This window comes from Oryctolagus cuniculus, chromosome 18 (genome assembly GCF_051225735.1).
Source record: "Oryctolagus cuniculus isolate XC-2025 breed Fujian yellow rabbit chromosome 18, ASM5122573v1, whole genome shotgun sequence".
NCBI lineage: Eukaryota > Metazoa > Chordata > Mammalia > Lagomorpha > Leporidae > Oryctolagus > Oryctolagus cuniculus.
The window spans coordinates 7,927,428-7,944,553 of NC_142884.1; the positions used below are offsets into that span (position 1 = coordinate 7,927,428).

The 17,126-nt window shown below is 63.5% G+C and overlaps 1 protein-coding gene across 3 annotated transcripts; it reads right to left on the minus strand.

Annotated features, from left to right (window-relative positions):
* Positions 1-481: 481 nt before the first annotated feature.
* On the minus strand, positions 482-16,225 carry SPACA6 (sperm acrosome associated 6). Of its 3 annotated transcripts, XM_070062563.2 has the most exons (9): positions 12,469-12,785; positions 12,284-12,361; positions 5,583-5,651; positions 5,116-5,139; positions 4,790-4,867; positions 4,599-4,705; positions 4,224-4,380; positions 3,904-4,114; positions 482-3,820 (listed from the first exon to the last, which is right to left on the minus strand). In XM_070062563.2, the coding sequence occupies exons 1-9, from the start codon at positions 12,656-12,658 to the stop codon at positions 3,787-3,789; spliced, it is 948 nt and encodes a 315-aa protein (XP_069918664.1). In that variant the 5' UTR covers positions 12,659-12,785; the 3' UTR covers positions 482-3,786. The 3 variants fall into 3 exon arrangements, 1 of the variants encoding a protein (XP_069918664.1); XR_016224845.1 differs by lacking the exons at positions 12,284-12,361; positions 12,469-12,785 and adding an exon at positions 16,170-16,225 and having other exon boundaries at positions 482-5,139; XR_016224846.1 differs by lacking the exons at positions 12,284-12,361; positions 12,469-12,785 and having other exon boundaries at positions 482-4,380; positions 4,601-4,705; positions 4,790-6,135.
* Between the last annotated feature and the right edge of the window lie 901 nt (positions 16,226-17,126).

The following is a 17,126-nucleotide window of genomic DNA, read 5'->3' on the forward strand; positions in this document are numbered from 1 at the left end:
AAGAGTTCACAGAAATGGAGCCACCTGATGTGTCTGTGGCTGAATGGGGGCACTATGCCATTGGATGTCACCCGTGGCTAAGTGATAGTCCACATATGGATGTATCAGTGTTTGTCCACTTACCAGGCAGTGGCCGTTTGGGATGGTCCCTCTTTTTGGCCATTAATGAAGGTGCAAGTGTGAACATTCGTGTGCAAGGCTTTGTGTGCACACAGGTTCTTCATTTTCCTGGGATTAAACCTGGGGGTGCATTGCTGGGTCTCTCGGGTATTTTGTTTTCTGGAGGAACCGCTGGACTGTCTTCCACACGTGGCTGCACCATTTTGCATTCCCGCCAGCAATGGATGAAGGTTCCAATTTCTCCACGCTTGGTATTAACTGACACTTGGACTTCAGCCATCCTAACTGCTGTGACAGGTATCTCGCTGGTTTTGATTTGCATTTTCATAAAGAACTCGGGAGACTGATTCTCATTGACTTGTTTTTTAAAAAAATATTTATTTATTTGAAGAAGGGAGAGAAAGGGGAAAGGGAGGGAGGGAGAGAGAGAATCTTCTGTCTGCTGGTTCACTTGGCTGGGGCTGGTGCAGGCCAAAGCCAGGAGCCCAGAGCTCCAACTGGGTCTTCCACATAGGTGGCGGAGCCCAGACACTTGGCCCGTCCTCTGCTGCCATCCCTGGTACAGTAGTAGCCAGGAGCTGGGTAGGAAGCAGAGCAGCCAGGACTTGGACCGGTGCTCCAACACAGGATGCTGAGTTTGTTGGCTGTGCCACATGCCAGCTCCTCCTCTTGGCTCCTACACCTACGCCAATCCCATGTTTGCACTCCCCCACCACCACCACCACTATGGTCACAATGATAGGGTTAGGGTTAGGGTCACTGAAATGAACCAGCACCTCTCAGGCCCTCCGGTCCATAACTCAGCAGCGCGGGACCGTGCAGTCCCTCTCTCTTTCACAAACTTCCTTCCTTCGGCTTTCAGAATGCCCGAGGGGTTGCTTTCTGCCTACCCCGGCTTTTTGTTCCCGGTTCCTCTCCCTGAGGCTTCTCACCACTGGAGAACTCTCCTCCCACCTTCCCCGCTCCCCGTGTCACCTGTGCACCCAGTGTTGGGGCTCCATGGAGACGGGACTCCCACCCTTGCACATCCCAATGCTTCCGGACATGTTCCCTTGGACACACTCCTCGTCTCTCCTCCCCCAGTCCCTGTGAGCCCTGCCCCTCTAACCGGCCCCCTATCTCAGTAAACACAGGTGCATCCCCCAAGCTGCTCAGCTCAAGAATGTTACAGTGTGACTGTCCATGAGGGCAGCCACCACCACGTGGGAGTATTTCATTCATTCATTCATTCATTCAGCCAATCATGTGCCAAGCACCTGCAACATTGTTCCCAGGCCAAACTGTGACCGAGTTAGGAAGAGTTAGGAAGACCCCAACGTGGGCTTCCACAACCGCTGGTGGCACAGAGCAGCAGCTATTTCAATGCTGACTGGTTGTAACTACCCAAGATTATCGGTTCAGACCCTCGGCTGCTCTGAGCACCTGTCGTGGGCTTCAAGGCCATGTGCGACTGGCATGGCCAGCGGGGACAGGCTCAGCACACCTGCACGGGGCACGCTTCTCAACCTTGTCCTGTGTGTGTCTTCCTCTGTCTATTCAACCAGTGCCTTTAGAAAAAGCTTTTATGACCCACCAGGACATGTAAGCAAGTGTTGCCAAGTGACATGAGTCACCGCTGTGAGAACCCCCGACTTTGGAACTATGTCAGAGAGACATGCGGGTGCCCTTGGAACCCACTACTGGGCACCGCAGCTAGCGTGAGGCCCCCAGACCTGTGGATTTGACACTGACCCCGGGTGGTTGGTTTCAGAGTTAAATTGAATATAGGACACTCGGTTGGTGTCTGGACAGCTGTTAAATCAGTTCATGGCAGGGGAAGGAGGGGACCTACCACACTTGGAGCCAGCAGTGCTCCTGTGCCGTCCACTAGAATCTAACGGGCGTGATGGTACCATTTTCTGTATAATCTGACTTCTGTTACAGCTCCTGGAAATGCCTGGTGGGGCCAGTGCTGTGGCACAGCAGGTTAAAGCCCTGGCTGTGGCGCTGGCATCCCATATGGGTGCCAGTTCAAGTCTCCGCTTCTCCACTTCTGATCCAGCTCTCTGCTATGGCCTGGGAAAGCAGTAGAAGATGGTCCAAGTCCTTGGGTCCCTGCACCCACGTGGGAGACCCGGAAGAAGCTCCTGGCTCCTGGCTTCAGATTGGCTCAGCTCCAGCCATTGCAGCCATTTGGGGAGTGAACCAGCAGATCGAAGACTGCTCTCTGTCTCTACCTCTCTGCACCTCTATCTTTCAAATAAATAAAATAAATCTTAAAAATACACACACAGACAGAGAAAGAAAATGCCTGGCAGGGCCGGCGCTGTGGTGCAGCAGGTTAAGCCCTGCCTGCAGTGCCAGCATCCCATACGGGCACTGGTTCGAGTCCCACCTGCTCCACTTCCAATCCAGCCCTTTGCTAATGTGCCTGGGAAAGCAGCAGAAGATGGCCCAAGTGCTTGGGGCTCTGCTACCCATGTGGGAGACCTGGATGGAGCTCCTGGCTCCTGACTTCAACCTGGCCCAGCCCTGGGTTTGTTGCAGCCATCTGGGGAATAACCCAGTGGGTCAAATCTCTTTCTCTCTCATTAAGTCTCTCCATAACTCTGCCTTTCAAATAATCTTTTTTAAAAAATGCCTGGCACACACTAAGTGCTCAAAAAATATTCTGTGAATGAACACATCGCCGAAGGGGGCGGCGTCAGCCTACAGGAGTGAGCAGATGCAGGAGGCGCTCCCCCTTTTAGGCAGGGAAGACAAGCAGCAAACAAACACCCAGTGGACAGTGGGTCTGGACAGAGCCTCACAAACAGGCCAAAAGGGGGTCAAACACTCACAAGCCCAGAAGGCCACAGGTGAGCTGTGACCTGGGCAAGGAGAGGAAGGTGGGTCCTTGAAGTTGAAGTTTAAAGCAGCAGGGAATGGCGCTGAGGTTTGCATGATAAAGAACCAAAAAAAAAAAAAAAAAAAAAAGGAGGTGGGGCGTCGAAGTAGCCAGGAGATGAGGCCAACGGAATAAACACAGGGCTGGCCTCCCGGAGTCGTTATGGGGATTAACTGGGTTAATGAATTGTGATGGCTGCTCCAGGGAGTTCATCATTGAATTAATATATATATACATATATATAAAATCCTAGGCAGGAAACTGTATCTGTCGGGACCCTGGAGAGAGAGCGCGATCCGGAGGAACCCCAAGGTGGAAAGGTCAGAGGCGACAGGGGCACTGACCGAGGCCAGGGAGCTCAGCACCCCTCAGGACTCACAGGGCCCCGAAGGCTGCGGCAAGGAACCCGATTCGGTTCCAGCGGTCACAGGGAGCCGCTGGAGGACGTGAGGCCGCGCCGCGCCCCGCCACAGGGGAGAGAGCGCTCCCGCCGCACTGCGCAGACCGGCCTGCAGTGGGAGGCGGCCAGCCGAGCGGCTGCCACGGGGAGCCTGCGCAGAGCTGGCCGCGGCTGGGCCCCGAGGGAGGGAGGGCGGCCGCATCGCAAGGGCTCGGCTTGGTGGAGCAGGAGGAATTAACCAGGACTCTGGTTGCTCCTGCTGGCAGGCGGGTCTTGGGGCGCCGCCTGACTCCCGCCCCCAGCCCCCGCCCAGCCACCACCTCCAGAGAAAGGAATCTGGAGCTAAAACATATCCTTTATTGGGGGGGGGGGGGAGGGGGGGCAGAAACAGAGACCTTTGTCAGCTGCCACTTAGGTACCACCGAATGAACACCCTGGGGAAACAAGCGGCAGGTGTGCGCGTTGGAGGGGGTGCGCGGGGGCCCGGAGCCCAGGGCGGCCGACCCCGGGAACTCACCACGCCAGCAGGGTCGCGCTCGCGGCCGCCACGGCCGCCACGGCCGCGAGCAGGCACAGGTTGCTCGGGGTCAGGGCCTCGGGCCTGGCCAGCAGCTCGCCCAGGCTGGGCGCCCAGGGCTCCAGCAGCTCGGCGTCCCGCGGGGCCCAGCGCAGCACCTCCCGGAACGCGACCTGCAGCTCGGTCTCGGCGCGCGGGGGCGGGCCGGTCACTGCGCCGGGGCGGTGGGGTGGGGTGGTGCGCGCGTCAGCCGGGGCCGAGCCCCGCGCGCCGCCCGGCCCTGGCCCCGGCCCCGGCCCCGGCCCGCAGCGCGCCCGCACCATTGAGGAAGAAGTAGAGCCGCGCCAGCAGGCGCTGGTCTTGCTTAATCACGCAGGAGAAGGTCCCGCTGTGCTTGGACTGCACCGGTCGGATCCGCGCCAGGTACCCGTGCGCCCCCGGCACGTCTCGGAAGTAGTTCACGTCCTGAGTGCGGAGCTGCGGGACCGTGGGGCGCCCGTCCTCGCCGGGTACAGACAGCTCCGCCCCCAGGGCGTTGACCCTGCCCCCAGCTCGAAGAAAATCCCTTCCCCTCGCTCCATAAATCCTGCATCCTCCTGAGCTCTCACGAAGCCTGAATCCAAACCGAGCGCCCCGCAGGTGCCATCACCTGCCGTGGCCAGACCCTCCCCGCAGCCGGTCCCGCCCCGACTCACACCTTCCGCGAACTTCCAGGAGTAGGCGATCTCCTCCTGGGGCAGCTGATAGTTCACGACGCAAGGGAACATGGCCTGATCCCCGCGAGGCACCATCACGTCCCGAACTGAGGACCGGCCCCGGGTCACGCCCAGGCCCCGCCCCCAGACCCGGACCCCGCCCCGGGCCACGCCCTCCCGGGGGCTCGCACCTGGGCAGTCCAGGGGGAGGTCGCAATCGCGCGAGTAGCACCCGCGGCAGCGGAAAAGCCGGGCGAAGTCCTGGAGGCCTGCGGAGCAGCCCCGCTGCGTGTCCCCTGCCTGGCCTAGCCCGCGGCCATGCGGTCACGTCGGCCAGGTAGCCGCTCCGCACTCCTGTGGGCTCGTGTCGGCCCTCGGGCCCGCCTCCCACAAGTTTCCGTGCGCTTTCTCCCCCGGGGCCCTGAACCCCACCCGCGCTCTCCCAGCTGCTGTCCCAGGTTCCTGCCCCCGACCGCCTCCCTTCCGTGCGATCCCGGGCTTAGGATTCCATCCTTACCGCACGGAGGGATGCAGGCCTGGGCTGGGGGGAGGGGAGGGGGGAGAGGGCACGCGTGACTCATCTGCGGGGCGCAACAGGGTCCCCACCTGAGCCCCGTGGAGGATGCAGGTAGGCCGGGTGCACCCCTCGCAGGGTCAGCCCTCGGTGGCCCGGGGAGGAGGGGCTAGACCCTAGGCGGCCCAGGTAGGGAGAAGGCGTGGCCAGGTGCCACGTGGTCCAGTAAAGGAGCGCGCAGGCCCGGCGGACCCCGACACCCAGGGCGAGGCCTGAGCGAGTCAGTCGGGAGCATCTCAAGTGGGGCTCCCGAAGGCGGGGAACCCTTCACCGCAGGGGCAGGTGCCACGCAGTCCACACTCGCCCACCAAGGATCTCGGATGGAATTAGAGGTGCGGGGAGCAGCCGTGGGGTTTTCTCATGTGTGTGTGTGTGCGCGCGTGTGTGGGCAGAGGCGGCGTGTGCCTTACCTTGTTTAAGCTGTAAAATGGCATTTTTCATTTTCCTAGCTGCACCAGCAAAGCCAATCCTGTAAGAGCCTGGAGGGAGGAGGGGGCCCCTGTGGTCAGGGCTCAGCGCCAGCATCCGTGCCCAGTCCCCAGGCCCTCTCCTCCGGGAGTGTCTCCTCCCCTCCCACCACTCTGTGTACACTGAGGGCTGCCAAGCCCCCCAGTCTCCAGTCTCTCTGACACAAAGCCTTCCCAGCATCTATCCAGTTGGGGAACCAGGAGTCCCTCCCCAAGGCCAGGCAGCCCTACCTGTGTGTGACCTAGCTCTCCCCTCCCCCGCCGGGGGGCTCCAGCCCTACTGCCCACCTTCTATTCCCTTAATACGCCAAGACCCACATTCCCGAAGGTCGGTGCACCTGCTGGCTTCCAGTTCTCCACATCTTTCCCCTGGCTCATCCTGAGGTGTGACACCTCGAGTCTCTCCCACCGCCACAGACATAACCAGGCCCCCTGTATCACTCACAGGCCTCCGTCCTCTCATGGCTCCTGCCAGTCCATAACTGCATGTATCTATATACGCATGTATCTATACACGCGGAAACCGCCCGGGTCTGTGTCATGAGTGTGTCCTTTGCTCAGGGCTATCGGCCTCAGAATCCAGGAGGCGGCCCCGAGGCTTCTTAAAAAGCACCCAGCGGGGCCAGCGCCATGGCTCACTTGGTTAATCCTCCACCTGCGGCGCCGGCAACCCACACCCTACTTCGGAGTCCTGCGCTTCAGACCCACTTCCGGACCGCAGCTGCAGACCCTGGCGGCAGCAGCTATGGCTTAAGAGACTGGGAGTCTCTCTCTCTCTCTGCCAGTTTAAAAAAAAAAAATGAAATTCAGCCCCCGGATGTGTTGTATTTGGCCTGGAAAGTCCGATGAACTTGTTGCCAACATTTAACATTTGGGAAACTCACAGAAAATGTTTGGTATCTCTTTTAAAAAAATTGGAAGAGCTGTCACACAGAGACCACATTAGCACAAGGCAGTAATTAGCTGGGGCTTAGTAACAGCCACACCCTTTAAATAGGACCGGCTCCCATCATCCGCCGGCCGCAGCCCCCAGCCCCCAGCCCCTCCGCGCTCCCACGTTCTGTCACTGCCGTCGCAGCCGTGACCATCGTAATGGCCTCCGGACGGTTAAGGGTCCGTGGCTTTTTCCAGCAGAGGAAGTGGACTTCTGGGTGGAAGTGGTTTTGGAAATCAGGGAGGTGGTGGGCTGAACGGCGCCCCCACCACACACACACACACACACAAGCACACACGCCGGGGGCCCCCGTCCTCAGCATGTATGTATTAGGGGGTCTTGATAGAGGAGCTTGGGTTAACACGAGGCCATGGGAATGGGCGCTCACGCAGGATGGCCGGACACCCAACTGGGATGCGCCAAGGGAAGAGCAGGGAGGAGCCAGCCCCGCAGCCCCAGGAGGAAGCGCCCCTGCGGGCACTGCTCCTTGCCTGTGAAACACTGAGTTTCTGTCTGTAGGCCACCTCACCAAAGCTACTTTGCATCAGCAGCCTGAGCAAACTAACTGGCAGGAATTGTCGGTGGCCTCCAAATACCGCTCTTTCACTTAAAAAAAAAAAATCCCCCACCCAAAAGACTTAAAGACTTCAAGTCCTGGGTTCCCTTGGTGCTAGATGTGGGCACGTGACCAAGTTGTGGCTAATGAGTAAGTGGGAGCGTCACCGGTGAGTCCCAGGCAGCAACGTAAAAAGGGAGGTAGTGCCATCCTATTCCTCCCTTCCCCTTCTCGAATGTGCAGCCTGAAACTTGGGTCTGATGGCTGGAGCTCCAGCAGCCATCCAGGACCGTGAGTGAGGACACAGGTTGTTCCCTGGGATGGTAAAGCAACAAAGAGGCGGGAGCTCAGGTTGCCCAGGAAGCTGGAGTTGCCGCGTTAGCCGTAAGCGTCTACTTCAAGACATATTTGACATGGAGAAGTCTGCTGACGCCACTGTGGGACTGGTCCCTCTGCGACTTAAAGCCACAGGTAAAAGGACAGAATGAGGGTCTTGGCGGGACAGCGGCTGAAGTGACAACTGTTTCTAGGCACCCGCTCAGGGAGTGACAACTGTTTCTAGGCACCTGCTCAGGGAGAGTGAGGCCGACAAGTGGCTTCAAACTGAGGTCTTTCCTTGGCCACAAAGCGGAAGCGTGGCCTTGGAGAGGGCAGGATGCAGAGGACGTGGCCAGAGGGTGCGGAGACCCTGCAGGAATCAGCATGGAACATCTGGGGGCCGACCCAAATGACTCACAGCGGGGGTGAGGGGGAGTGGGACATACCAAGTTGAGTGTAGGATAGGGGCGGGTGGGCTTATCTATCTTCAAAGCCGTGGGAGTAGGGATGGGATGGACAAGGGGTGTGGGTTACATCAAGGAACCGTAAGGGGAATGGTGGATATTGTGTTGCCTCCCCCCAAAACTAAATACTAATGAGCTCCGATTAACGGGACCCACTGCTTTGAGTACCGGCTCCTCCAATCACAAGCCCTCCGTCCTGTGTGGCCTTGGCCAAGTCACTTGACCCTCCTGACTTGGACCCTCACTCATAAAACGCGGCTGACAGCAGTGTCTCCGTCTCTGGGCGTGAGCGAAATGCCACACAAGGCGAAAGCATCCTCATCCGAAACCACGTCACGGCATCGTGGAGCGAGGGCAGGAGGTGGTGCGTCCGAGTGTTTGGAACAGTGCCTCGCAGGTAGCGAGCGCTCACCACGGCGGGCCATGACTATTGCCCCCTCCAGCTGGGGAAAGGCAAACTGAGACAGACACGGGGAGCTGGTCACCAGGCTCACATGCGAACCACGCCGGTGGGCTGCGGCGCCTGCACACCTGCCACGAGTGGTAGACATGGCAAGAGCCCGGGGGGACAGGATTTAAAAATGCTTAATTTGGCTCAAGAAACTTCAAGGGTGGGCCGGCGCCGCGGCTCAATAGGCTAATCCTCCGCCTAGCGGCGCCGGCACACCGGGTTCTAGTCCCGGTTGGGGCGCCGGATTCTGTCCCGGTTGCCCCTCTTCCAGGCCAGCTCTCTGCTGTGGCCAGGGAGTGCAGTGGAGGATGGCCCAAGTGCTTGGGCCCTGCACCCCATGGGAGACCAGGAAAAGCACCTGGCTCCTGGCTCCTGCCATCGGATCAGTGCGGTGCGCCGGCCGCAGCACGCCGGCCGCCAGCCGCGGCGGCCATTGGAGGGTGAACCAACAGCAAAGGAAGACCTTTCTCTCTGTCTCTCTCTCTCACTGTCCACTCTGCCTGTCAAAAAAAAAAAAAAAAAAAAAGAAAGAAACTTCAAGGGGCCAGTGCTGCGGGGTAGTTAGGCTAAGCCTCCACCTGTGGCGCCAGCATCCCATATGGGCGCCGGTTCTAGTCCTGGCTGCTCCTCTTCCGATCCAGCTCGCTGCCGATGCGCCTGGGAAAGCAGTGGAAGATGGCCCAAGTGCTTTGGCCCCTGCACCGGCCTGGGGGGTGCAGAAGAAGCTCCCGGCTCCTGGCTTTGGATCGGCACAGCTGTGGCCATTGCAGCCATTTGGGGAGTGACCCAGCAGATGGAAGACTTCTCTCTACCTCTGCCTCTCTCTGTAACTCTGCCTCTCAAATAAATAACTACTTTTTTTAAAAAAGAAAATAAATTCTGAGATCTCTGCAGCTTTTTCAAACACACACTCTCCCTGAACTTTTTGAAGACCCCTACAGGCCTGGATTTCAACAATCTTTCACAGTAAAATAAAAGTACCTGTTAACTCGATTCTTTGCGTAACTTTTGGAAGCTCCCCCCTCCCCCCCGCTACCCTCTTTTCTATACACACTGAGAATTCTCTTATCCAAAATGCCTGAGGCCAGAGTGTTTCGGAGTTTGGAAACCCCTGGATACACACAGGAAGACGTCTTGGGGATGGGACCCGGGTTTCCCAACAGAAGACGCGGTTATGTTTCATATACACCTTATTCGCGTGGCCTGAGGGTAATCTACACTGTCCTGGCTGTGAGCTGTCCCATGAGGTCAGGGGTTCAGTTCTGCAGGTGAGGTAGCACGCCGACGTCGGAGGTTTTGGATCGGGGAGGGTGCTATGGATTGCGTAGGAATGGGCTTCCCACAACTCGCACCGGTGTTTACACTGTGCGGTCTTTATGCCTGATGAATAGGGGTGGACTGCTGATCTCAGTATGGTGGATCCGTGCGAGGTCTGTGGGGTGGGGTGGGGAGGCGTGCTGTGCGGGGTGGGGGTCGAGAGAGAGAGAGAGAGAGAGAGGGTTGATCGGCCGGCATGAGCAGCCTCCTCCGATGCCAGGCTCTGGGGCCACTGCTTCGGAATTGTAGCCTCCAAACTGCAGGCTGAATGAAGGATTTTCTCCCCAGAGGTCCCCGTCGGATGTCCGAGTTGAAGCAATGAAACACGGGCTCACGCAGAGGACGCTGGGAGGTTCAGATTTCACTTCTCAACCAGGGGTCTCACCATGGCTGCCCACGCCACCTGCCGCCACCAGGAGGCAGCACTAACTGCGCCCTAGGGCACCTCTCTGGGCCTCCCGGGTCTGCCCAGCCCCTCACCAGGGTGCGCCCGTCCTCTGATGTCTGCTCTCCCTCCTTCCCGCCCCGCTGGGCTTCCACAACTGGCCCGAGCCACCTCTGGCCATCTTCTCAGTGGTCTCCCACCTTTGGCCTGGCCCCCATGGCTACCAGAAGGATCCTGTTACACCCTAAGCGGGATCCTGTCTCTCCGGGTAAAACCCTCCAACAGACTCCCCCGTGTCAGAAGCAGAAGATGGAGGCCTGGGGCTGCGGCATCCATTCCCGAAACGTGTTCCCGCATCACCAGCAAACTGGGCACTGAGTCCACGGTCAGGCCCCACCCCAGATCTCCCGGTCAGGAACACTGGGAGGGGGCCCTGCAATCTGCATTTTAACAACCTCCCAGGAGACTGTGCACCAGGGCTCAAGAAACAGGGATCTGCTACCTGCCGGCATCTGCCCTGGCCCCAGGCCCTTTGCACCTGTCCTCCTCCTCAGCTTCAAACTCCTTCCCCAGATTAGGGTCTGTGTGACCCTGTCACCCTTGTCCAGGTCTCTGCACATCTGCACCTCCCCTGCCCGCCCACCAAAAACAATGACCCCGCTCTCTTCCTGTTCCCTTTCTCTCCCCACTGAGCACCCATGACCAACTGACACAGCAACCAGCCCCCTGATCATGTCTGTTAGATGTCCCTCCCCAGCCCCCACCAGGCAACCCCCGGCACAAGCAAGCCGAGGGCAGGCGGTTGGCAGTGTGGCCTCGGCTGCGTCCACGCTCACTGCTACCAGCTTCTCCCAGCCTCGGGGTCTCCTTCTGGTGCGAGCTGCCCCTGCCCCTCCCCGACTCCCCAGCCAGCACCCTCGGATCCTGTTATACTCTAAGTGGGATCCTGTCGGCAAGGCTCCCGCCGACTTTCCAGCGCACCCAACACCAGGTATCCAGCTCCCCCCGCCCCGAGCCCCGCACCTCTCCCAGCCACCAGCCCTGCTGCATCCTGGCTGTGTCACCCAGCAACATCATCTCCCAGGTGGTCCACAGCCCCTCGGGGAGGAGCAGGACCCTGTGCACTGTCCTCCAACCCACCCAAAGAGCTCTTCAGTCCCCAGCGCCATCACTGCAGTCCTGCACGCCACCCTCCAGCCCTGCAGCACCCCCCCACCCCTGCCCCTGCCCAGGCCTCCCCACCCCCAACCCCACGGCTCTGGCCTGGACCCCTCAGCCCAACCTGCACTCTCTCCCTCTCCAAGACTTAAACAGCCAGACAAGACGGTCTACACAGGGAGAAAGGGCACTTCCCAAAATCCCGTGCGCCCTCTCTGGCTCTTCAGTTCTCCAGGTCTCCCCCTCTGGGGGAGGGAGATTCACAGCCCAGGTCTTCTCCACGTTGGGCCCTGGACACCACCCTGCACGGATGGGGCCATGTCCGTCCTACCACGGGGATCTTTGATGCAGAGTTAGCGGGCAAGCGCAGGAGCCTTCAAGAACAACCGCACCTGCGGGCAGCAGCCCTGAGCCGCTGCTGGCCCTCAGGCACGGCCAGTCCACCGTGAAACAGGTGTCTCGGGGCCTCCACCTGGTACTCGGCCCCTCCTACAATCCGGCACGCTGTCGGAGTGGGCGCCGCACGGCTGCGCTGGCTAGCATGAGGGCTGCTGGTGCTGCCCCTCGGCTACACCGAGGTCCCTGTGCACGGCCACCAGCTGAATGGCCCTCGATTCTTCTCACCTTTGCCCCCGACTATCCTCATGCATCCAAACGCGGCGTGGCTTCAGCCCGACAAGCACGCGTGTGCGGGTCTCACCCCTGGGGAAGACAACCTTCCAGCCTCTCTCTCTCCCTCTCTCTCCCTCCCTCTCTCTCGCTCTCTGCCATCCTGGCAGGCTGGGAGACTGTCCCACTTTGCAGCCGCGTAAGGTGACACTGGACACGGGTGACGACACGTCCAGAGCCTCACAGCAGTCAGAGCGGGAGCCACAGCCAGGTCAGAACCACCTGGGCCTGAACCCGACGGCGCGTGAGGTTCCGTCCGCCCCATCGGGTGGGCGCCTCTGCCCTTGGAGAGCTCCTCGGCCGGCCGCTCCCCTTCCGAGTGACCCGCTCCACCCGCACACAGCCAGCTCCCTGGGGGCCTCAAGCCCTGGCCTCCCGACCGGCTCACTCACCCCCGGCAGCGGCCAGCTCCTGGAGGGAGTGGGTCATCTGGGTGAACGTGTCATGGAGGTGGCTTTTCTCATCATAGTCTGGGGGAGGGCGGGGTGGGCAGGGGCTCCATCTCCGGGTCTCTGTACGTCCCCACGCCCCTCCCCGGGCCTGGGTCTCTCTCTCCCTCCCCCTGGGCAGTCCTCACTGATCTCCACGTCCGAGAGTGTCTTAAAGGCAGCCGTGAAGGCCGCCTCGCACTTGTCGATCTCGGGGCCCGGCCTCCCAGCAAACATGTGGCAGAGGCGGAGGCGCTGGCTGTAGGTGGTAAAACAGAGCAGACAAGCCCCCGCGGGCACACCGAGGGCCAGCAGGGCAGCGAGGACCCGGATGGCCATCCTGGACAGAACCTGGTGACCTCTGTGATGTCACTGCAGGGGGGGAGGGGCCTGTGGCCTGAGGTCAGAAGGCTTTGCGGCTGAGCCGGGCGCCAGGCTCCCAAGAACCTCACCTGTGACCCTGGACGTCCTCACAGGTTAAAGGGTCTCAGGGACCCAGAGGCCGGCAGCGCGGTGTTCGGTGGCCCCAGCAGGCCCGGGCATGGGGGCAGGCAGGCATCGGGCAAGGTGGAGATGGGCAGAGACCTCGTGAGCGCCAGGGGGCAGAAGGCAGCCCCAGGCAGGCCGGCAGAAACAGTCCCAGAGCCCCCAGGACATCAGGGACAGGGAATCCGGAAGTCCCCAGACCCGGGGGGTCTCAGAGACACGACCCCAGCAGATTCCTGGGAGCAGCAGAGGGGGGAGGGGTGCAGGGGCAAGGCCAGAGGGCAGGTCCCGGGGTCCCCGCCGGCCCCCGGCCCGTGCAGGGCGCAGCCTGGGGAAAGCTAGGAGGCCGTATAGTCATCTCCTCGGGTGTCCTCCTCAACTATACAACCTCCTACCTCAGCCCGGGGGGCGCGGCGGCCGGGGGGCCGGGGGGCCGAGCCGCGAGCGCGAGCCCCCGACACGGACCCACAGACACGAGCTTGTGTGCGGCGAAGGCCCCGCAAGGTCGGTTCTACGGGTGGGTGCCAGGACCCAGGATCCGGGCCCCCGGCCCCCTCCTCCCCGAGGAACCCAGGGGTCCGGGCCCCCAGCCCCTCCTCCCTCAGACCCATGGCTCCAGGCCCCAGCCCCTCCTCCCTCAGACCCAGGAGTCCGGCTCCCCCAGCCCCCTCCTACCCAAAGAACCCAGAAGTCCAGGCCCCTCGGACCCCTCCTCCCCGAGTTACCCAGGGGTCCAGGCCCGGGGCCCCTCCTCCCCCTCAGATCAGGGGTCCAGGCTGCCAGCCCCCCCTCCCTCAGAACCAGGAGTCCAGGCCCCAGGCCCCTCCTCCATCAGATCAGGGGTCCAGGCTCCCAGCCCCTCCTCCTCCCTCAGACCCAGGAGTCCAGGCCCCAGCCCCCTCCTCCCTCACACTAAGGGGTCTGGGCCCCCAGCTCCCTCCTCCCAGAGGAACCCAGAGATCCAGGTCCCCAGCCCCTCCTCCCCGAGGAACCCAGGAGTCCAGGCCCAGCCCCTCCTCCCTCAGACCTAGGAGTCCGTCCCCCGGCCCCCTCCTACCCAAAGAACCCATAAGTCCAGACCCCTCGGATTCCTCCTCCCTCAGACTCAGGGGTTCAGGCCCCCAGCCCTCCTCCCTCAGACCCAGGAGTCCAGGCCCCCAGCCCTCCTCCCTCAGGCTCCCAGCCCCTCCTCCCTCAGACCCAGGAGAGCAGCCAGGGACTTCCCTTCCTGGGGTGGGGGGAGGCACAGAGCTGGCTTCCTGGGTGCCCGCTGCCCTCCCTCCCTCCCTCCCTCCCAGTCCGTGCCATAGAGACTCCGGACCCAGGGCTGCGGCGGCCAGCACAGGAGCCGTCCCCAGCCTCTCTGGGGTGATAGCGGTGACCCCCCCAGCTCCGACATGGCCTTGGCACCAGGCCCCGGCAGGCTCGCCTCTGACACGCTCCTGCCCGGAGCGCCGCTGTGTGAGCATCCTCGCCTTGCGGGAGAGTGGGTGAGGCTGAGCCCGGCCGAGGGCCACAGCCAGCCTGCAGGTGGGCGCAGCGCGGCGCCCGCACCCCACAGGGGGCCCCCAGCCGGCCGCTGGCCAGCCCCGGGCGCCGCCGCGGCCTCCCCAGCCTCCCTCCAGGGCGGCTTTGCTTCTTACCTCGCCTGTTCCTATTTCTCTCTCCTGCTTCCTCAGTTCCGGGCTACCCCTGCCTCCGCGCCCCTCTCCCCGGCTCGGGCTCCCGCGCCTCGCCCCTCTCCCCGCCTCCCCAGCCCCTCTCATCCTCCCCGTCTCCCTCCCTCGGTCTTTGTCTCTCATTCTCTCTGACCTTCTCGGTCTCACTCTCCCTCCATCTCTCTCTCCTCCCTCTCGCCCCGTCTCCTCCTCTCCCTCCGTCTCTGTCTCTCCCCCCTTCTCCGCCCCTCCCCCATCATCCTCTCTCCCTCTCTCCCTCTCTCTCTCCTTCCCTCTCTCCCTCCCCCTCGCAGCTCCGAGCCAGGTCTGGAGCTGGGGGCGGGGTGGGGGCGGCTCGGGAAGGGGCCCCGGGCTGGGGGAGCGACCTGCTGAGGAGGGGGAGGAGAAGCGGGAAGGGGGCGGAGAAGGCCGGGGCGGGGAGGCGGGGGCCGGGGCCACCGTCCCAGCTCCCGGGCCCCTTCCCTCCTCCGCAGCCGCCCAGACCCTCCGGCGGGGGCGAGAGTCAGGCCAAGGTGGGGAGGAAGGGGAAGGGAGGAGGCCGCCCCCGTCCCCCCCCCCCCCCACCAACCTGGCCCGGAGCCCGGGCCTGGGTTCCCAGCATGCCCCGGGGCTGCCTGGGGCCTGGGGAGGGGGGAGAGGGGAAGCGGAGAATCTTGAAGATTCCCGGGACCCGCGCGTCGCCCCCGCCCCGCCGCCCCCCCCACCCCGGCCAGCGTCTCCTCGGGGAAACTGAGGCCCGGCGGGCAGGGGCACCGCTTGTTCAAGGTCACCGGACAGGCGTGGGCGGGGACGTGATCACCCCGGGCCGAGCGCTTGGCGCTGGACTTGCCCCAGGCCGGGGTCCCCCTCCCCCTCGCCGCGGACCCTGGGGAGCCCCCAAGGGTCAGAGAGCAGACCCAAACAGTCTGGCACCATGGCAACCGGCCGGCCCCGCCCCCTTAACCCCTGGAGGGCTGGGCTCCATCTGGGGCCGCGGCGGCGGCGGGGACTCCTGGGTTCGGGGAAGGCGCCCCCCACCCCCATCCTACCCCAGCCCCCAAATCCGCCAACCGCAGGCGGCGAAGGGAGGAGGATGCTAAGGGCTCGGACGCGGCTCTGCGAAGCCGGGCTTCGGAGGGGGTGGGGGCTGGGGGCGCGGACCCCCGGGTCCTGCGGGAGAGTGGGCCCGAGGGTCGGATGCGGGGCTGGGCGCGGGGGGCGGGGTGCCGGCCGCCCAGGGTTGCGGGAGCAGGGGGCCGCCGCCTGGAATCCCGCGTCGCCTCTACTCCGCCAGACGTCCCCTGCCCCCGGCGCTGACCCGGGCCTGTCTGGCCGCCCAGACAACCTCCCCCTCCTCCCGGCCCCCTCCCACCGGCACGGCTCACCCTTGACCCCGCCGAGCCCCGCAGCCCCATCCCTGCCCCTCCCCCGCCCCTCCAGCCAGACGTTAACCCTTCGGCTGCCGCCCGCACCTCCGCGACTCGGGCGTCTCGCCCTGCGCCGGCCCTCCCTCCCCCGGCTCCATCGCCGCTCGCTCCAGACCCCGGGACGTGCCCCCGGCCGTTCCAGCCTGGGGCCCGGGTCCAGGTCCCCGCTCCCCTCCTACCCCTCCCCCCGAACCCAGAAATGCAGCCCTCCCCCGCTGCCGCCTCTCTCGGGGACCCCGGAGTCCGGGCCCACCCCCGCCCCCGGCTCCGCAGACTCACGGCTCCCGCGGCTCCCGCGTCGGAGGACCGGGGTCCCCTCGCCAGCCCTGCGGGCGGCCCCGCGGCCGCCGCGTCCTCTCCATCCTCCGCCCGCCTCCGCCGCCCCGGCCGCTCCCCTTCCTCCCGCCGTCTCCGCCATCCTCCTCCGTCGCCAGCTCCCGCGCCCTGCGGCCCGCGCCTCCTCCCGGCTCTGCAGGCCGGGGCGCCCCCTCCCAGGACCCCGCCGCCGCCGCCGCCGCCGCCGCCGCGCGGCCTCGGACCGGCCCCCTCCCCAGGGGGCCCCCGCCCGGCCCCTCCCCGCCGCCCAGCCCAGTCCGGCCTGGCTTCCCCCCCCTGCCCCGGAGCTGGCCCCGGTCCAGGGGAAAAAATTCCATCCAGCCCCGGGGAGGAGGAGCGGGGCGGGGAGGGCGCGGGAGGGGCCGGGCCGGGGAGCGTGACGCAGGGCGCAGGGAAGGGACAAAAGGGCGGCGGGCGGCGGCGGGCGCTGCGCCTCCCTCCCCGGGGCCGCCCGGCTCCGCTCGCTTCTGCAGCCGCGGCTCAGCTCGCTCGGCTCGGTGCCGCCGCCTCCACCGCTGGCCTCCCCGGCCTCCCGGGCCTTGCTCCCTCTCCCTCTCTCTCTCCTTTCTCTTTCCCTCTCTCCCTCCCTCTCCGACTCTGTCATTCTTGCAGGATTTTGCTCCCTCTCCCCTTCTCCCTTCTCTCTGCCTCTCCCTCCCTCCTTCTCTCTCTCCCCTCTCCCTCCCCTCCCCCCTCTGCCTTCCCTCTCTCCTTCTCTCTCCCCCTCCCTTCTCCCTGCCTCTCCCTCCCTATCTATCTCTCCCCCTCCTTCTCTCTCCCTCTCTCTCCCCCTCTCCCTCTCTCTCCCCCTCTCCCTCTCCTCCTCTCCCTCCCCTTCCCTCCCTCTCCCTCCCCCTTCCCTCTCCCCTTTCCCTCCCCCTCCCTCTCCCTCCCTCTCCC